We start from the raw sequence: 21,972 nt of genomic DNA on the forward strand, positions 1-21,972 counted from the left end.
AATGTTTGGAAATTGCAGTATTAATTTTTTGGTTCCTCAGTGACCTCAGTGATCGCGCTAAATACAAAAACATCTCCCAGCATCGTTTCTTTTTGGATATAAACACTAGAAATTGACCATATTCATACAAGAAGATTTGCTGGACGCATAATAACTGGCAATGGATATCCGACACGACCACCACAAACTCGAACTTCATTCACCAAGTCTAAAAGTAAGCTATGGCTTGTTTAACCTGTTTGTTATAGTTAATTTGACTAACGTTAAATCTAGAGAGAAAAGTGATCAAAACAGCATGCCTCTGTAACGGAGAGCGCCTTGTTAGAGCGCCTGACTCTCATGCCGGAGACCCGGGTTCGAGGCCCGCTCGGAGCAGGTCGAGTGGGACCTGGGTGAAGGGGGGGTGACATTGGTGCCGTGACCCAGATGGGAGTGAGGTTTTGGGGGGTGAGTGTAACGGAGGCCAGCTAGTAGTTGCTGTGCGAGTAAACCTCACTCCTCTGATCTCAATAGACGCTCTGGCGACAGATGCTAGAGGCTACAGTCTATAGCCTCCTTGTTAGAACGCCTGACTCTCATGCCGGAGACCCAGGTTCGAGGCCGGGTCGAGTGGGACCCGGGTGAAGGGGGGGTTACACCTCTTTATACAATATTATGTTTTCAAATGTAGCTTAAGGCTCCCAATAGATTCAAATGATAATTAATGTTGGCATAAGTTTTGTATAACGTGCATAAATTCACACAGACATTTGTGTCCCTAGTATGAGTTATTTTTATATTTATAACATGATATTAAAAAAATATGTCCAGAATAGTGGCGTGATCGCAGATGTGATAATGATTTTATACAACAGTTCAATAAACAAAGAGTGAATATTGTGATGTGACATTTTAGACGTAATATTGTAAATATTCTCTGTTTTTGCTCTATTTCTCCAATGACAGTAGTTCCAAACAAGCCACAGAAAAAGAGTTATGCATATCTGAACAAATCCGAGGTTTTGTGATTCAGTGACCTAGTTACTTAGTTCCAGAATGAATCTGCCATTTAGAACGAATCAGTTGAATGAATGCTTCAATGACTCGTTCATTAAGACGGCGATTTAGCGCCACCCATTGGCGGTTTTAATTTCATAATTAAAAAAATATTATTTATTATTTTTTGCATCTATTTTTTTCTATATTAAAATAATTATATTTAAATCATTAATCTCATAACATTATTTATGGTGTTGTAATTACAGTGCATGGTTAGAAAAAAAGGGTTAGAACATAGTTAGAAAAAAATGCCCCTGGAAATCAATTTAAGGGGTCAAATATGGGCTATTAATGGGAAAGTTAATGTCTGCCGGTGATATTGCATAAAAAAATATTTAAGTAAAGTTACTGTAAACATATGACATTTACTATAAACCCAATATAATTAATGCATTAAACTTGTGATTTTACCTTCAAATGTTTTAACTTTAACATTTTTCATATAATTGTTATTATAATAAGAATTCCAAATATTGATAATCATAAATACATGCTGTAATAAATTATTTGAACATTATTAATATTACGATATAAATGTATAAGAAAGGTAATCATGGTAACCAAAAATAAATAAGGTTGAGGCCAAACTTTTTTTCTGGTTGGTATTGTAACTTGACTTGGACTTGGCTTGACCCTTAGCAGGACTCGACTTGACTTGCTTGAAGTGAACCATTGACTTGATTTGACTTGGTTTGTGTGTACTGCGACTTAGACTTGCTTGAGACTTGATGGTATGGGACTTGAGACTTACTTGTGACTTGAACATGTGTGACTTTCTCCCACCTCTAGTGAAATTTGAATATTATATTCATTCATTACACAGACTGATATATTTCAAATGTTTATTTCATTTAATTGTGATGATTAAAACTGACAACTAATGAAAATCCAAAATTCAGTATCTCCGAAAATTAGAATATTACTTAAGACCAATACAAAAAAAGGATTTTTAGAAATTTTGGCCAACTGAAAAGTATGAACATGAAAAGTATGAGCATGTACAGCACTCAATACTTAGTTGGGGCTCCTTTTGCCTGAATTACTGCAGCATGTGGCATGGAGTCGATCAGTCTGTGGCACTGCTCGAGTGTTATGAGAGCCCAGGTTGCTCTTGGAAAATGAAATCTGCATCTCCATAAAGTTGGTCAGCAGCAGGAAGCGTGAAGTGCTCTAAAACTTCCTGGCAGACGGCTGTGTTGACCTTGGACCTCAGAAAACACAGTGGACCAACACCAGCAGATGACATGGGACCCCAAACCATCACTGACTGTGGAAACTTTACACTGGACTTCAAGCAACGTGGATTCTGTGCCTCTCCTCTCTTCCTACAGACTCTGGGACCTTGATCTCCAAAGTTAATGCAAAATTTACTTTCATCAGAGAACATAACTTTGGACCACTCAGCAGCAGTCCAGTCCTTTTTGTCTTTAGATCAGGCGAGACGCTTCTGACGCTGTGTCTTGTTCAAGAGTGGCTTGACACAAGGAATGCGACAGCTGAAACCCATGTCTTGCATACGTCTGTGTGTGGTGGTTCTTGAAGCACTGACTCCAGCTGCAGTCCACTTTTTGTGAATCTCCCCCACATTTTGTAATGGGTTTTGTTTCACAATCCTCTCCAGGGTGCGGTTAACCCTATTGCTTGTACACTTTTTTCTACCACATCTTTTCCTTCCCTTCACCTCTCTATTAATGTGCTTGGACACAGAGCTCTGTGAACAGCCAGCCTCTTTAGCAATGACCTTTTGTGTCTTGGCCTCCTTGTGCAAGATGTCAATGGTCGTCTTTTGGACAGCTGTAAAGTCAGCAGTCTACCCCATGATTGTGTAGCCTACAGAACTAGACTGAGAGACCATTTAAAGGCCTTTGCAGGTGTTTTGAATTAATTAGCTGATTAAAGTGTGGCACCAGGTGTCTTCAATTTTGAACCTATTCACAATATTCTAATTTTCTGAGATACTGATTTTTGGATTTTCATTAGTTGTCAGTTATAATCATCAAAATTAAAAGGAATGAACACTTGAAATGTATCAGTCTGTGATTAATGAATGAATATAATATCCAAATTTCACTTTTGAATGGAATTACTGAAATAAATCAACTTTATGATGATATTCTAATTATATGACCAGCACATATATACAGGTCCTTCTCAAAAAATTAGCATATAAAAATAGCACACACTTTCATATATTTTAGATTCATTGCCCACCAACTGAAATATTTCAGGTCTTTTATTGTTTTAATACTGATGATTTTGGCATACAGCTCATGAAAACCCAAAATTCCTGTCTCAAAAAATTAGCATATCATGAAAAGGGTCTCTAAACAAGCTATTAACCTACTCATCTGAATCAACTAATTAATTATAAACACCTGCAAAAGATTCCTGAGGCTTTTAAAAACTCCCAGCCTGTTTCATTACTCAAAACCGCAATCATGGGTAAGACTGCCGACCTGACTGCTGTCCAGAAGGCCATCATTGACACCCTCAAGCAAGAGGGTAAGACACGGAAAGAAATTTCTGAACAAATAGGCTTCCCAGAGTGCTGTATCAAGGCACCTCAGTGGGAAGTCTGTGGGAAGGAAAAAGTGTGGCAAAAAACGCTGCACAACGAGAAGAGGTGACCGGACCCTGAGGAAGATTGTGGAGAAGGACCGATTCCAGACCTTGGGGGACCTGCGGAAGCAGTGGACTGAGTCTGGAGTAGAAACATCCAGAGCCACCGTGCACAGGCGTGTGCAGGAAATGGGCTACAGGTGCCGCATTCCCCAGGTCAAGCCACTTTTGAACCAGAAACAGCGGCAGAAGCGCCTGACCTGGGCTACAGAGAAGCAGCACTGGACTGTTGCTCAGTTTTGCATGTCATTCGGAAATCAAGGTGCCAGAGTCTGGAGGAAGACTGGGGAGAAGGAAATGCCAAAATGCCTGAAGTCCAGTGTCAAGTACCCACAGTCAGTGATGGTCTGGGGTGCCATGTCAGCTGCTGGTGTTGGTCTACTGTGTTTTATCAAGGGCAGGGTCAATGCAGCTAGCTATCAGGAGATTTTGGAGCACTTCATGCTTCCATCTGCTGAAAAGCTTTATGGAGATGAAGATTTCATTTTTCAGCACGACCTGGCACCTGCTCACAGTGCCAAAACCACTGGTAAATGGTTTACTGACCATGGTATTACTGTGCTCAATTGGCCTGCCAACTCTCCTGACCTGAACCCCATAGAGAATCTGTGGGATATTGTGAAGAGAAAGTTGAGAGACGCAAGACCCAACACTCTGGATGAGCTTAAGGCCGCTATCGAAGCATCCTGGGCCTCCATAACACCTCAGCAGTGCCACAGGCTGATTGCCTCCATGCCACGCCGCATTGAAGCAGTCATTTCTGCAAAAGGATTCCCGACCAAGTATTGACTATTGAGTTTATAACTGAACATAATTATTTGAAGGTTGACTTTTTTTTTTTGTATTAAAAACACTTCTTTTATTGGTCGGATGAAATATGCTAATTTTTTGAGACAGGAATTTTGGGTTTTCATGAGCTGTATGCCAAAATCATCAGTATTAAAACAATAAAACACCTGAAATATTTCAGTTGGTGTGCAATGAATCTAAAATATATGAAAGTTTAATTTTTATCATTACATTATGGAAAATAATGAACTTTATCACAATATGCTAATTTTTTTAGAAGGACCTGTATATATATATATATATATATATATATATATATATATATATATATATATATATATATATATATATCAATAAAACTCCACGTTTAACCGTCCTTATAATACGGGACGTAACAATATATATATATATATAAATATTGTTACGTCCCGTATTATAAGGACGGTTAAACGTGGAGTTTTATTGATGTTAACAGGAAACCAGCCCCGGCCGACAGATCACCAAAGACACAAAATCTAAGTTCCACAAAAACATGATTTATTTTTGTAGTGGAAAAGAAAATGATAAGTTAAAGAGTAATGGCTTCAGGGTGCCCCAAGGCCAAAATAATAACCAAAATAAACTTAAAAACAAACATACTTAAATTACATAAGCATTGAGTAAACCACAATACAAAATAACTTCCCTAACTCCCTATAAATAAACAAATCACAAACGAAGTCAAATTAAATGGCAGGACACCCCTACGTTCCTAAATCATACAAACAAAGTTGAAGTAACTCATCACCAACAAACAATCATAATAAAGTCAGAGGGTTTGGGATCTGTCGGCGGGAGGAGAAATCCGGAGCTCTACATGCCACGAGGCCAACGCCAGAATGAGCTCCTCATCTTAAGTGAGCGCCGCCCTTTTCAATGCGGTGCATCAGTAGATCCACAAATTAGGGTCCTCCAGCTGCAATCACTCCCTGCACACATACACAGAGCGCCAACAACCCACACAACAAGTACCGAGGATCGTAACACCCCCACACAAAAAAAATTATAATTATTAATAAATAATTTTTAAACAAAAGAACGAGATAAGGTACCTGCTAAAACATTGTCCTTGCCTTTTTTATAGCGAATCTCAAGATTAAAATCTTGAATAAACAAAGACCAGTGCATAATCCGTTGATTGGCATTACGCATTCGAGACAGAAATACAAGTGGATTGTGATCAGTGAAGACGAGCACGGGCATAGAACTTGATCCCACATACACCTCAAAATGCTGTAACGCCAATAATAAAGCAAGTGCTTCTTACTATAGTGTAACTGATATGGCAAAAACTTTTTCAAAAAGTAGGCTACTGGATGCTCAACTCCATGGACATCATCCTGTAAGAGAACGGCTCCAGATCCGGCAGCACTAGCATCAACATCAAGTTTAAAAGGACGTGAATAATTCGGAGCAGCTAACACTGGGTCACTACACAACAGACTTTTTACAGCTTCAAAAGCATGTTGACATACGACAGACCATAAAAACTTTTGTGGGGCACGGAGCAGTTAGTTAGTGGAAGAGCCACATTAGAGAAATTTCGGCAAAATGCTCTATAATAACCAGCCATTCCTAAAAAACAGCGAAGATCATTCTTGGTTTCAGGCACAGGAAAACCAACAATTGCCTGTACTTTCTGGACTGCAGGACGTACTTGTCCCTGTCCAACCCGTTTACCCAAATACAGAATAGTTGCCTTGGCAAACTCACACTTGGACAAATTCAACGTAAGGGAAGCATTTAGCAGGCACGTGAAAACAGTGAATAAAGTGTCTGTGTGTTCTTTCCAGCTAGCCGAATACACCACAATATCATCCAGATGCGCTTTACAGTTCTTAACATCAGCTAATATGGTGTTCATTAATCTCTGGAAAGTCGCCGGGGCGTTCCAAAGTCCGAAAGCCATCACAGTATAATTCAAGAAGTTGTCAGGAGTGACAAAAGCAGATATTTCGGCTGCACGTTCAGATAAGGGAACTTGCCAATACCCTTTCAAAAGATCGAGCTTCGTAACAAACTGAGCCAATCCTACGTTATCCACACAATCTTCCATTAACGGCAGTGGAAATGAATCAGGCTTCGTGATCGTATTTACCTTACGGTAGTCCTTACAGAATACACAGAACGCCAACAACCCACACAACAAGTACCGAGGATCTATATATATATATATATGATGAATGGGTTCCATCAGGTTTCGAAACGTAGACAAGGCGAACTCCAAGCACTTGTGCTCGGAACAGCAAACTAATTTTCCAATAGATATTTCACTTCAGAATCAATAATTTTACGTTTCACTGGATTAACTCGATACGCATGTAATGGGTGGATGATCATTCTCTTCAATATCATGCTGAATAACATTTGTCTGTTTAGGCACATCTGAAAACGGTCCTAGAAAAGACTGAATCAAATTCATAATATCAGATCGTTGGTTAAATGACATAAGTGAGAATCAAGATCTGACAAAATTTCAGAATTATTCAATCTGACATCAGACACTGGCATACTCCTTAGATTTAACCCGTCCTCATCGCCACAGAAAGGTGGTACAACAGACAGTGAAGCAACTGGAACAGGAGAGGTCTTTAACTCCTTTTTTTTCACCACGAACAACATAACGCTTCAACATGTTGATGTGGCACACGTGGGTTTTTCTCTCGATCGTGGGTACAGATAATATAGTCAGTATCACTGAGCTTTCGCTCCACGACATAAGGTCCAGAAAACTTTGCTTGTAACGAAGAGCAAGGAAGTGGTAAGAAAACAAGAACCTTGTCACCTTTCACAAAGGAACGAACGACTGCCTTCTTATCAAAACACTCCATCTTGATTTGGGTCTTTAGCAAAGCTGACTGAGCCAGATCTCGAGCTTTATGCAGACAAGCTCACATAATCCAAAAGATTGCAAGATGGCTTTGTTTCAGACATCCAGTTCTCTTTAAGCAGTTTAAAGGGACCACGCACCGTATTCCCAAAAACTAGCTCTGCGGGACTAAACCCCAAAGATTCCTGTACGGTCTCACGTACAGAAAACAACAGTACCGGTAATCCTTCGTCCCATTCTTTTTCTGAATCAACACAATAAGTGTGTAACATGGTTTTCACAGTTTGGTGTAATCGTTCAAGTGCTCCCTGAGACTCGGGATGATAAGCACTGGAAACCATGTGTTTAACTTTCAACTGACTGAGACAAAATTAGATTAAACAACCGGGACATAAAATTTGTTCCTTGGTCCGTCTGAACAATTTTCAGAAGTCCAAAAGTAGAAAAGAACACAATTAAAGCTTTCACGATGGCTTTAGCTCTCAACAAACTAAGTCGTATCGCCTCAGGATAAGGAGTTGCTGTACACATAAGGGTAAGCAAGTAAGTTTGACCTGCTTTAGTTTTTGGCAGCAGCCCGACACAATCTAAGATTATGCGCTCAAATGGTTCTCCGATGGCAGGAATTGGCTTAAGAGGTGCTGGGGAAATAGCCTGATTAGGCTTCCCAACCATTTGACAAGCATGACATGATCTACAATATTTTGTAACATCGACTTAATCTTAGGCTAAAAGAAATAACGCAAAACTCGATAAAGTGTTTTAGCCACACCTAAATGTCCAGCCACACCATCATGTGCCACACTTAACACTTGTTCTTGAAAACATTTGGGAACTACTAGCTGATACAATGTGTCCCAACCTGAATTATCAGACACAGAAGGTGTCCATTTCTGCATTAATGCTCCATCCGTGAAGTAATAACCAATTAGCTTTTTCACAATTTCTTTTGAACTTACAGCAGAATGTCGGCAAACTTTGAGCGACTGATCTTGTTTTTGCTCGGCAACTAATAATGTACGATCTACTGAAAGCAACAGATCAGCGGAACCAAATTCAGCACCACTGCTAGTGGACAGCGCTTTAGACGCAGACTCAGACAGTAATGGACCAGAATCAGTAACGTTTTCATCAACAAGAAAGGTGTCAGAAAGATCCATTACAGTGGGAAATTTTTGTGATTGAGCCCAGAGTAATCACACAGGCAGGAAACACAGACAAATCGACCGCATCTTGCTTACACACAACGAATGTTTCATCTACTAGACTCTCAATGACTTCAGGGAGAGGGAAAACTTTTCCACCTGCCAAGTCATTTCCAATTATCAGAGTTACGCCATTTATAGGTAATTGAGCACGAACAGCCACCTTTACGAAACCAGTTACCCACTCAGATCGAATATATATTTTATGCAAGAGAACCTTTTCCACCTGCATTGCAATTCCCTGCACTAATACATCCGAACCACAATACGTTTTCTCCGAAGATGGCAACGAATTTTTCAAAACAAACAACTGCGCTGTCCCTGTATCACGCAACATAGCAACAGGCACTTGATCATTTTCCAGATCACTTAAGGAAATCATTCCTCGACCAAAAAAAGGTTCAAAAATTGCATAAATTTCTGGTTTCGGCGGTTTAATAATGGTTTGTACGAAACCAACTCCTTTAAACTGTTTAGTCTTATTTCTCCTTTTCAAAACGGGACATACAGCAAATCAAATCAGGCTGCACTACTGGATTCAAAAGGTTTCGACGGTTTAAAAGTTCTCTCAGTGCTCACGAAATTTGACTTTTCTCAACGAGCAGGTGACACGAATACGTTCTTGTGCGTTAATACAAATTCGTCAGCACACACAGCAGCCTCTGCAAGAGTCATAACTTTTTGCTCATTCAAATAGACCACAATTTTATCGCGTAACAAATTTTTTAAATCTTCAATCAAAAGCACACGAAGCTGCTTAAAATCTGTCGTTTTGCTGGCCTGACACCATTTATCAAAAAGTGCGCCTTTCTCACGGGCATATCAACGAACGTTTTATCGGCAGTTTTCACATGGAAACTGAACTTTTGGCGATAAGCCTCGGGGACAAGCTCATATGCTCTCAACACAGCGGTTTTTACTTTTTCATAATCTAGACTGTCGTTAAGGGACAAAGCGGAACAGACTTCCTGGGCCTTTCCAGTTAAACGACATTGCAACAAAAGAGGCCAAACTTCTTTCGGCCAATTCAAAGCAGCGGCAACGCGTTCAAACGCACCAAAATATGAATCAACCTCGGCCTCCCGAAACGGTGGTACGAGGTTAATTTGTCTACTAATGTCAATATCTGAAGAAGTTTCAGAAGGAATAGGCAACGATGAATCAGAAACATGTAAACTCCGACTAGTTCGAACAACAGCAGGAGCCCTGGGTTAGACTCACCGAGCGGTCGACCAGCTTGTCTCTCAAATTCACCTTGTCTAAAACGCAAGAGTTGGGTAGTATGTTCTTGACGTTTAATTTCCAAATCAAGTTGTTTCAACTGGATAGCGAGTTTTAAATCTTCTGTATCTACCCCACTAGGTGAATGAAGCACCGGTTTACTGCTTGAACCCTGCTCTTCATCACTTGCTTTTTCCCCTGTCTCCCCACCCTCACTTTACACACCACGACGCCAACGCCAGAATGAGCTCCTCGATCATCTTCAGTGAGCGCCGCACTTTTAAATGTGGTGCATCAGTAGATCCACCAATCAGGGTCCTCCAGCTGCAATCACTCCCTGCATACATACACAGAACGCCAACAACCCACACAACAAGTACCGAGGATCTATATATATATATATATAGTTATATAGATATATAGATATAGATATATATATATTAGACTCGACGGTGTCCGGTCTGTTCATTATATATGCTTGGCTTGTTTTCTGTGAGCTCAGGGTCCAGTTAGGCTACTTATAAGTGCAGCGTTTTGCATGGCGTCCGCACTGCGTATAGCTACGCAATACGAAGTAACCGTTCAAAAGGATACTACTTGGTTACTATACATACAGTCGGCAACTAGTCATAGTTGGGGGCGTGGTCTGGTGTGGCGAGGGTAGTCGGCGTGGGGGAAAACACCGCGATCATCGTGTGTATTTGAATGACAAAAATGTCGTATTGCGAGTCATTGACGCCTGCCGACCGGCAACGGTACATTCCAAAATTAACTGCAATAGGTTATGATTGCCCTTATTTAATTAAATATAATTTAATTATATTAAATTATAATTTAATTATAATTAAATATAATTAAATATAATTAAATTAAATTATAAATTCGTTAGCGCATACGCATCCACACCATTTATGAATGAAATTTTCGCATTGTACCTCTCTCTGTCTTGTGTTAATAGAGTCTCTTTGTAATCTCTGTCATTTTGTCTCTTCATGATTTGCGTAACATTATAAACAGAAAGAAATATTCGAAATTTGTTTGTAAAACTTTGTAAACACAGCAGCTTATGCCATCAAAGATGGTGTCTCCGGGGAGGTCACGTGACATTAATTGCCCTGTGGAACTATGTATAGTTGCCAGGGAGGAAATCTAAAATGTAACAAAAATGTGTTATTCATTATAGGCATAACAATATGACTTTCTGATTGGCTGGAAGACCATTCAAACCATTTATAAAATGGCTAATAAAAGATATTTTACTTAAAAAGTTAAAAGTACAGTGTGTAGGAATTTCTCCCATCTTGCGGTAAAATTTGTATTTTGCATTCAAACGAGCAGTGCTTTCTAGCGCCTCGCTTTTTCAAATGCGTGTTGCAACTACAGTAGCCGTTATGCCAAGAAGCCATGACAACATGTCCTCCAATAGCACTTCATCGAGTTTAACTATATATGTTCTTCTTTTATGCTGCCTATATAATGAATTACACAACCAAGCAATAAAAAAAAGCTTGTAATTTAGACCGTAACATTGTCTTACCTGTCGAGAAGAAAGCTGGACTTCAGCGTCCCTTTCAAAGTCTTTCTCCTTCTTTAGCTCTATCCACCTGGGAAGATATTTATAGAGTGTTTTCAAAGATAATTATACAGCAGGGCTTGTAAATAAGGACTGCCCGATGGCCCGGGATTCAGCGTGAAAGACACTTGGGCCAGTTGCCGGAACTGTCATTTGCCCGATCGGGCCAGTGCTGCATCTTCAAGGAAGTCGATGATTTGCAAATTTTTAAGCCTTGACCATTTAAATATTCAAGCAGTACCCGCATAGGTACTATATTCGGGTAGCCTACTATTCAAGCGCATGGAAGTACCCGCGTCTCTCAGTTTGGTACTCCACTTTGGATTTGATAAATTGGATAAATTTGCGTATATAGGCAGGAGCCATCTTTGGAAAACAGTCTCGACCAGTCGAACCACGAATGCCGTGCTACGTGAGCTGGACTGTGACTATCGACCAGCACGTAGCACAGCGTTCGTGGTTCGACTATACGCGAAGTGTACTGTCTTTATAAAATATCTTCTTATTAATGTCTGTACACTTACAAAGTTCACAATGCTTCGGTTTGCAGGTAGAGACCCTCGTTTATGCTACCTCGTTTATGTTAGTGTGGGGCTATTTTGAGCCTTGTTAATGGTATTAACTAGCGATTTTTATTTTTACTTATTCGATGCCCCATACACTAGCGTTATAAGCTAATCTGTGGTTAAACTAAAACTAACGTTAAAACTGGGTACATTCGATTATCATGAAAACACATCCCAGAGAACGGTCGACTAGGTACCCATGTGTTAATTAGCCCTAGGTACATTTTTGGCCGGAATTGGCCTACTGTTTCTCAATATTTAATATGCAGAGGCTGTGAACGTGCAGATCACTTTAGGAAGCCACAAACCCCTTTACACAATAATGGATCCTCAAAGAAACGGTGATAAGTGAAACATTTCTAGATCTGCACTTTACTGGCATCATCACTTGAGCTCTTACTGGACATTCTGTGGAGATTTATGTCCTAACCACATGCATCACTGTATAATTTGGAGAGTGCTGCCAGACCGCAAGACCTTGCATTGTGAACTCTCCAGTGGTTTTTTGTTAACAGAAGTGCTTAATATGGAGTATTTATCATTAGCATTTATTATCATTATCATTAATTACTTTCAGTCTGTCTTTTCAATATGTGTAGTCAAGTGTTTCAGTTTTTAATTTGCTCCACAAAGCGAGTAAAACACTGTAATGGTCTAAAATATTCCTGTATTCCTAAACAAATTTGATCCCTATTTCTTGGAGATGCACCATTTTGTAATGGTAGTGAAATATATATATATTGTTTATCATATAGAAACAAAATCTTTTTAGTATAAACTTTCAGATCAGACACACCCAAACCAATCAGTGTTCTTCTCATCTCGCTCTATCAAGACCGAAGGCTTTGGTGATGTCACTACATTGTCACTCAGAACAAATTACTCATGAGTGAAGAACAACACTGTACGTCCATGTCTATCCATCTTTATGTTAAAGTTGTGAAATACTTTAGAGTTCGAATCTCAGCTCATCTGTAATCATGGAGAACATAAATTACTTTCTTTCATTTACAGTTAATCAAACATTTGATGGATTAAATGGTAAGTACATCAGATATCTCATGAGTGTCATGACTTGTCTAGCTGATGTGATGAATTTAAATGCATGTACTGTATAAGGTAATGTAGTGCAACAGCTGTTTATGAGACTGAGGTCTGTTTTTGTCAGATGGGTTTATTTTGCACGAAAGTCAGTCAATTAAAGCATTGATTGTGTTTGTGTTTTGGTTACAGATTCTGGCCGTATGAAGTCTTTTCCGTTTGGCTTAGTTGACCAGATGAATCAAAACCCTGTGACAAAGTTTAATAGAAATAATCTAAGTGCAGATACATACAATAACCAAACTGGAAGATTGCGTATACCAGAGGAGGCAGTTCTGCTATTCAAAGGCTTGATGGTCACACGCATCATCCCCTCGTTCAACATCTTCATCATCCTCATTAGTTTGCCCCTGAACGCTTTTGCCTTGGTGACGTTCACCTGTAGGATTCGAGCGAAGAATGCATCTGTGATCTACATGTCTAACCTGGCGTGTGTGGACCTGCTCTTCACCCTGCTGCTGCCTCTGAAGATCCACTACCAACTGAACGCTTCAGATTGGGTGTTCGGTGAGGTGGCGTGTCGTGTGCTCACTGCTGCTTACTACTGCTACATGTACTGCTCCATACTGCTGATGATGTGCATGAGTGTGGACAGACTGCTGGCTGTGGCGCTTCCCATCGCCTCTCTAACCTGGAGGAGTGCAAGGAAAGCCACGTGTGTATGTGTGCTGGTCTGGCTGCTGGCGCTCGCTGGGACGGTGCCACTTCTCTCAGTGAGACAAACGTTCAGTGTCAACAGGGTGGGGGTCACCTGCTTTGATGTGCTGCAAAAAAATGACTTTTCAATGCTGTTTTACTTGTACCTTTTCTCCATCCTCCCCTGCATCTACTTCTTCCTGCCGCTGGTCGTCATCTTAGTGAGCTACTCTACCATCATATATATGCTCAGTGTCAAAACTCGTTTAACGACATCATCTTCTTCCATAGACAAGGAAAGAAGAGCCGTGATTATGGCTACTGCCGTGCTGATGGAGTTTGTGGTGTGTTTTGGACCATCCAATGGCATCCTGTTGTATCACTGTGTTCGTTTAGCTACTGGAGGAAACAGAGGAGTGGATACCTATCCAGCTTACCTGTTGGCTGTGTGTTTGGGGAGCTCAAGTGTTTTCCTGGACCCTCTACTGTACTATTATGGCTCGTCTCAGTACAGACAGAAAATCTACTCTGTTTTGAGATGTAGGCAGGCAGAAAGAGCAAACACATGATTGTGGAAATCTGAATAATAATAATAATAACAATAATAATTCAATGAAAATAGACACTTTGACATTTAAAACAAAAATCACATTTTGAAAAGTTTAAATTGTCAAAATATAGAAAAATGAATGTTAAAAAAAATCTTCATAAAGAACAATAACAATTAAAATAAAAGCTGTATTTAAGCATTAAATTAATCATGATATAATATCAACATTATCATCATCAGAAGTGAGCTCTGCATTTAACAAATGTATTCAATCATACAAATTTATTCACAATGTATTAATTTGCCAGTATTAATAAATATATGAAGTGTATGTATTCAGTGGCTCTGCATGAGATGCATGTATAGATTAATGTATTCTAATCTTTAACTACAACTACATACATATTTATAATATAAAATGCTGTGTCAATTGAAGATATCTATCTATCTATCTATAATAATGAATAAAAACTAACTAACATTTGATCGATTATTTTTTTACATGACACACAGACGCTGTGATTAAGCAATCCTCTAGGTGGCGCTGTTTATCCATATGTCTATCCAAAGCATACACCTAGCAGACTACATTCTGCATGCTGTTTTAATGCCGTCTAAATTAGGTAACCAAAATATACAACTAGTCCATCGTTAATTATGTTCAAAAGGTTCTTATACATTTTGAAGATGATAGGCTATCTACTAAATTAATTAAATGGTATGCGTAGAGACAAAAACAGCTGTATGGCAAATTTGCAGAAACAATGTTGACCGTTGTTAACGTGGGTGATAGAAACTATTTGACAGCAGTAAGTACAATAACAATTAAGCCTATCAATTGATAGGTTTTTGTTTTTAAGGAATTCGCTTACCCTACCTTAATAGACAGTCATCACTGTTCTACTTATATCTTTACTGATACTATATAAATTCTTACGAGTCTTTGAACTGTTACGTCATATTCTTAAAGAATTCTGGCGAGCGAGCTGTGAGGAGAAAAACTGACGCTTCACAATGATACAGCGGAATGGTTAACTCATAGAAAGTCAGAGCGCATTTTGTTTTGGAAATGTCAGGTGCATTTAAGTTATGTAGGCTATTTGCAGCATGTAACTGAGGAAATATATAGGCAACATATTTAAAACTGTCCACATGAAATACCTGTGTAAATGCGTCGCTCTGAAGGGCGTATCCCAGGCAAGGTCACATGACTTTGCTGAACGGAGCTCCGCACCTGTCTATAAAGAGCTGATTCTGTTTACATTCAAGAGTCAAGCTCAGCTAATTACATTCTTTTCAGTCAATTCCGCCGGATAATGGCTCACCCATTGACCGGGATTTACGCCATGCTTCTGTTAATCAGCGTGAACCTGTCAAGTCAAAGTAAGAATTTGTTTTCTTGTGTAAATTTAACGAAACGTGTCTCAACTCAATACTTTCATATATGAAAACGTTTTATTTGTTTATTTCCTACTGAGAAACACTTCTACAAGTTACAAATGTAGAGAGTTATGAGATTTACTTTCTGATTTGTCTAAAAAGAATACACTTCTTTTTAAAAAGTATATAGCCTACATATTTATTAAGATAATTTTAGGTATGATAAGTTTGATTTCACATTGTTTAAACCTGCTTACAAAGTATATGTGGAACAAAACGTTTTTAATGCATGTTTTCTTCTGCTATGTTTAGCCTTTGCTATGAGTAATAATAGCAGGGATCACTATACAGACATTTGTTCCTTTACAGCAGACAGATTTCATAATGTAGCTTACATGCTGATGCATGCAGACCATGATGCATCTTTGTGTTTGGTATGAATCATTTAAGCTCTGAAGTGATGCATGTGGAGTAAATCTATCTATCTATCTATCTATCTATCTATCTATCTATCTATCTAGATTCTGACGTGGACAGAGGCTTTACTGGTGATGAAACTAAGGAAGGTGTATCGGTGACGTCCACTGCTGTTGGTGTACTGAACAGCAAGCTCACCCAGATCTTCTTCCCAGTGGTGTACATCATTGTCTTCAGTGTGGGCTTGCCAGCCAATGCTTTGGCCATCTGGGTGTTTCTCTTTAGGACGAAGAAGAAACATCCCTCATCCATTTTCATGGCCAACCTTGCACTGTCGGACTTGTTGTTCGTAATCTGGATTCCTCTTAAGATCGCGTACCATTTTAACGGGAATAACTGGATCTACGGAGAAGCCATGTGCAAAGTGCTGGTGGGCTTTTTCTATGGGAACATGTATTGTTCAACTGCTTTCATTGCGTGTATTAGTGTCCAGAGGTATTGGGCCATAGTACATCCTCTTTCCCAGCAGAAAAGGAACAACAAATTGGCGGCAGGTGTGTCTGTGTGTGTGTGGCTGGTTGTGTGGGTTATTACGGTGCCTCTTTATCTTTATGACCAGACCGTGAAGGTCACCAACCTTGATATTGTCACCTGCCATGATGTCACTCGTCCTAGCCAATCACTATACCCTTCTATCTACTTCCTGACTATGGGAGTTGTGGGATTTGTAGTTCCCTGCATAGTAAATATAGTGGCGTATGTGCTGATGCTGCGTGCCTTGAAGAGCTCGATGACAGATGCTAACATAGTTCAGAAGCGGAGGAAGGCTGTCATCCTCATCGTCACGGTGCTGGTGATGTTCCTGGTGTGTTTCACCCCCAGTAACATCATGGTTCTGGTGCATTACTCCCTGCTCTATTTGGGAGTACAGGACAGTGGTTACGGCTTCTACATCACCACGCTATGCCTGGCCAGCCTGAACAGCTGCGTCGACCCGTTTGTGTATTATTTCATCTCAGATGAGTTTAGAGAACATGTCAGAAACATGTTTCTTTGTCGCAGCGAGCGCACCGCGCAGAGGATGCGAGTTTCCTTCAGCGCATTGAAGTATTCAAAGAAAAATAGTACCTACAAGTCAGACACTGAAAACACGCAGAGTACTTCATACTAAGAATGATGTATGAAAACCATAAACTGTTTTATAAATTTATGATATGCTCTACAATACCGCTTGAAAACTGTATTAGCTCTTGTTATTTTATTATAAAATGTTGTAAGGGCTGGAGGGACAAGTTTCTGAAACGGGCACCAAGTTATAGTTGACATTTCACATGTAATTCAAGAAACAAGTAAACATCTTATTTCATGAAATCTCGCCCATATGTAAAAATCCCATAGGGGTTTCATACCAGCACTTCTTGGAATTCCAAATTGTCCTCCTGATTGACAACATCGTCACCATGGAAATGTCGACACATTGTTATCATTGTTTGCCATTGTGTCACTAGATACAGGTTGCCTTAAGTCTCTCTGTGTTAGTGGGATTTCTCAGAAACTTCTGATGACCTTTAATCCAATTCTGTGAAAGTTCACTAGAAGCTGACTAAATAACTTGGTGCTGTAATAGATTTGGAGCACCTGTTACAGAAACCATTTTGAATTTATTCCTGTCTAAATGTGTGTTGAAGGAGCTCTGAAAGAATGTAAATGTGTTCTGTGACGTGCGAATGTATGACCAGCAAGATATAACCTCATCCAGATTTGTTCTAAAGCACTGAATGCTGAAATGGCAGCATCATTCAATCTTGTACACGTCTTCTTTTAGATATTTTTGTTTCTTTGCACACTCATGGCCCCACTTGGTTTCAAAGCACATCTGGATTAATGTTGTTATATGAGTTTATGTTTTTTTTATTTTTTTTAAGAATTGTATCTGTATTTATCAATAAATGTGTCTTTCCTTGTTCCATGTGTGTGTGTCTGTCTTGTCCTCTTAACTAGACAGAAAGCAGGTAGAAAATGGCCAAAGTCCATGGAGCAACTTTTTATATGACCAGTTAAATCATAAAAATCGATTTGCAGTTGTTTGAAACATACATCAGTTCACACAAGCTCATTTGTCCTTTTTCCAATTTACCCTTCACTTATTTTTGACAGAGAAAAAGCAAGATATGGAGGAACAAAAAAGAAATTATGAGGCAAGACATTATTTTAAAATAAACCATTTAAAGATTTTATTTGATGGAGTGGTTAAAAAAACATATATTTAAGAATAATTACCTAAAATTATAAAACTTAAAACAAAAATCCTCTGTGATCTTGATGAAATCATAGGTTTATATATCAGTTGTGCAACTTTATCAAAGAGGTAGCCAATTTATTTTTAAAATTAATCTCAGTACATCGTAGTGTATGTCTTATACTGTATATACCATATGCAAATGTGTATCTGAAGATTAATATATTTGACAAGTTTTTAGTTGTGTTCAGTGTTATTTTAGTTTTCATAACTTTTCTTAGTATTTTTATCAGTTTTTTAATTCTATTTATTTTTTATTTCAGTTTCAGTAGGCTGTATTAGGCTTCAATTAGTTGACAAGAAAACATTTCTAAGATTGTTTTTCTTTTAATATTTATATTTTATTTTATTTCAGCTTTATTTAAATTTAATTGTTTTACTTTATAGTTTAGGAGTTAACAATAACAATGCAAGTTTGTAATGTCATTTTGATCAAATAAAGATTATCATTATGTGTAGCCTATTGACTATTGTGTATTGACTAACTATATACTTACTGTATTGTTTATTATCAATTTAATTTATTTTTAATTATTGTTATTGTGTATTGCCCCTATTGTTTATACTCTTATTTTCATGTAGGCCTATTTGAATTGTATTGTTTATTCTGCCCCTCTTTCTTGTGAGGAATGGACAAAATAAGACTAACCTACAGATGCTAATCTTGAATTTTGAAATAACATTAAGAATGTTGCTATCTAACAAAAAAATGCCACGTAAATACACTTTACTGAAAAATTACTAGTTTCATATGACCCTGAACACAATCGTCTCTCTCTCTCTCTCTCTCTCTCTCTCTCTCTCTCTCTCTCTCTCTCTCTCTCTTCCCACGCGCAGCTCATGTGGTTGATTTCGATCAAAACTCGAAACTCACGCGCGATCTGACTGGAATGCGTCAAGCGTGTGACGTCATGCAGGTGGACACTCGACGCGTGTTGAGTCCTCGCTCTGAGGGTTAAGGTGTGTCCTTCCTTGTTTCAGGTCGACTAAAAACATTTCTCGGAGAGGACAATAGATCTCATAAACCCGCTTCAAGAGACAGGCTGTTATTCAGTTTGAGAAATAAAGAAAAGTTTGAAAAACAGGGAATGGCTGTCTCCGCGAGTCACCGGATCTTGTTTTTTTCCGCGTTTGTGATTTTTGTGTCGGCACAGACAGGTGAGTAGCTTTAATTCGTCCGTATTTTCATTTACTTGTTTTTCTGATGTACTTTTGTTTGTAATTCACTAATTGTAATATGAATCAATTTGTTTTGTTTCAGATAAAAGCAAAGGGCGAGCTCTTATAGTCGTGCACGGTTCAGAGATTGACCAGGTCGTTAAAGATACACTACAGAGCGGCCTCACAACCGTCTTCCTGCCAATTATTTACATAATTGTTTTTGCATTGGGGTTGCCAAGCAACGCGATGGCGATATGGGTCTTACTGTTCAGGTCAAAGAAAGTTCACCCTTCTGCCATTTACATGGGCAACCTGGCACTGGCTGACATGATGTTTGTTATTTGGACGCCTCTCAAGATCGCTTATCATTTAAAAGGAAATAACTGGACTTATGGGGAGGGGATGTGCAAAGTGTTGGTGGGTTTCTTCTACGGCAACATGTACTGCTCCATCCTCTTCATCACTTGTCTAAGCGTCCAGCGGTACTGGGTCTGCGCTTACCCTCTCTCCCAGCACAGGAAAAACAACAAGTTTGCAATCATCGTATCTGTGTGTATCTGGATCTTCATAGGGGTCAGCACTACACCTTTGTACCTCTACAATCAAACATTTGAAGCCACAGAACTCAACATCACCACCTGCCATGACATCAACTTTGTCAGTCAGAAGAACTATCAGACGGAAAACATGTTCCTGGACATTCGGCTGCCTTATTATTATTTCATGGTGATGGCAGGTCTTGTGTTCTTCATTCCAATGTTGGTCATCATAGCTGCTTACGTTCTTCTCCTTCGTTCACTTGGGAACTCTGCAATTGAGGGCAGTGCCGGAAAAACCCGCCAACGAGCCGTGGTCCTCATTGTCACGGTGCTCATAACGTTCCTGGTCTGCTTCATCCCCAGTAATGTGATGCTGGTGGTTCACTACTCTGTCCAGGAAAAAAGCTGGGCCAATAACAGCTATGGCTTCTACATCACCACGCTGTGCCTGGCCAGCCTCAACAGCTGCTTGGACCCTTTCATCTACTATTACGTCTCGGACGAGTTCAGGGAGCACGTCAAGAACACGCTGCTGTGCCGCAGCAGTCGTACGGTGGACAGGATGAGGGTGTCGTTCAGCTCCATGAAGTACTCGAAAAAGAACAACACGTACACTTCCAGCACAGGCCCCACGGAGAGCAGCACCTGCTGAGAGCGGGTCGACATGGACCATGATAGACAGGAGTTTACGTATTGAGCGTTGACACCGTGGATCTCGTGTTCTTCACTGAATAAACTGTCCGAGATCACATGAAGGTGTATGTGAAGATATTTAGTTTCAGCTGTCAGACCTTCGTAAACCCACAGCTTAAGGAGCCGTGAAGATTTTGAACAAAACAACCTGTTTCTTCATCACATGACTGCAACATTCAGTCTAAAGCTCAGGGCCATGAAGCCGAAGCATTTTCGTAAAACTTGAATAGAAGCGTCTGAGCCAGGTCGTTCTGTTGTTACAATTTGATATTGTTCAGATGGGCCTGGCAAAATTATATTTAATGTAAATTTGTCAGCCTGTGAACGGTTAAATGCTCTGCTGTATAATTTAAGTATGTTTTAACTTAGTCATTAGGCAGATTTTTTTCTGTTGTTAATACCTGATTAGCAACCATGTTTGCCAGTTAGTCACAATGACTATTTTTTTTCTTATACCTCACTGTATTATATACATAATTAGGTCAGCCGCTCTACTGCGTGTCATGCAGGTTTAAATTATGTGTTCCTAAATTCAAGCATAGTTTAAAACAAAACAGCTGTATCTCTGGCAACAAACCTTTCTTATTTCTGTATTGGAATTCTAGAGATTGGTTCTGTGTACGTCTGTGCAAGTTGTTTTGCACAAATCCTTTATCTTATCATATATCTCAATCTCTGTTTTAATCAAATGTCACTATACGTCTTTCCAGAAAATGCAGCTAATAAAACCGCTGTGACTGTTTTACCCCCCAAGGCACAATGCCTTTTTAATAAATATTTTGTTTCCTTTGAAACTGTTTTGCTTCCTGCTGAATTGTTAGTTTCATGAATAATTGAATGTGGATGTTATGTACGTCTACACTCTTAAAAGTAAAGGTCCAAAAAGGGCGTTTTCACAGCCTTCTATTAAACAGTACTTAAAAGAACCTTTTTTTATGATGTAAAGAACATCTTAACATTCTAAAGAACCTTTTCCACTATAAAGAGCGTAAAGGTTTCATTGATGTTAAAGGTTCTTCGTGGAACCAGATTTTTTAAGAGTGGGTGAGTCATATGTCGTTGTTAGAAACTATGACACACACTGTTATCATCGCAATCTATGAAACTAGCCAACCATGTGACCTAAGACTTCATGATGATATCAAGATTCAAATAGGTTTATTGGCATGAAATCTTTGAGGCTATAAATGTTAATGTTCATTTGGTTGAACTCTTTTAGCTACTGTTTTGTGGAGACAAACTGGGCCTCATTCATTTGCTTTGGATAAAAGCTTATGTTTGATGAACAGAACTCTTTTAAATGCTCATGTCTGTGC

The 21,972-nt window shown here is 39.2% G+C and overlaps 2 protein-coding genes and 1 pseudogene across 2 annotated transcripts; all 3 read left to right on the forward strand.

Annotated features, from left to right (window-relative positions):
* The first annotated feature begins 13,043 nt into the window (after nucleotides 1-13,043).
* LOC143698708 (proteinase-activated receptor 1 pseudogene) lies at nucleotides 13,044-14,311 on the forward strand (annotated as a pseudogene).
* A 1,051-nt stretch (nucleotides 14,312-15,362) lies between these two features.
* f2rl1.1 (coagulation factor II (thrombin) receptor-like 1, tandem duplicate 1) lies at nucleotides 15,363-17,931 on the forward strand. The gene is made up of 2 exons (XM_077194223.1): nucleotides 15,363-15,550; nucleotides 16,069-17,931. The coding sequence occupies exons 1-2, from the start codon at nucleotides 15,484-15,486 to the stop codon at nucleotides 17,133-17,135; spliced, it is 1,134 nt and encodes a 377-aa protein (XP_077050338.1). The 5' UTR covers nucleotides 15,363-15,483; the 3' UTR covers nucleotides 17,136-17,931.
* Nucleotides 17,932-19,146: 1,215 nt separating this feature from the next.
* On the forward strand, nucleotides 19,147-21,450 carry f2rl1.2 (coagulation factor II (thrombin) receptor-like 1, tandem duplicate 2). Its single transcript, XM_077194222.1, has 2 exons — nucleotides 19,147-19,421; nucleotides 19,525-21,450. The coding sequence occupies exons 1-2, from the start codon at nucleotides 19,352-19,354 to the stop codon at nucleotides 20,613-20,615; spliced, it is 1,161 nt and encodes a 386-aa protein (XP_077050337.1). The 5' UTR covers nucleotides 19,147-19,351; the 3' UTR covers nucleotides 20,616-21,450.
* The last annotated feature ends 522 nt before the right edge of the window (nucleotides 21,451-21,972 follow it).

This window comes from Siphateles boraxobius, unplaced genomic scaffold (assembly GCF_051911475.1).
Source record: "Siphateles boraxobius isolate OS27281-9 unplaced genomic scaffold, OSU_SipBor_1 11, whole genome shotgun sequence".
NCBI classification, from domain to species: domain Eukaryota; kingdom Metazoa; phylum Chordata; class Actinopteri; order Cypriniformes; family Leuciscidae; genus Siphateles; species Siphateles boraxobius.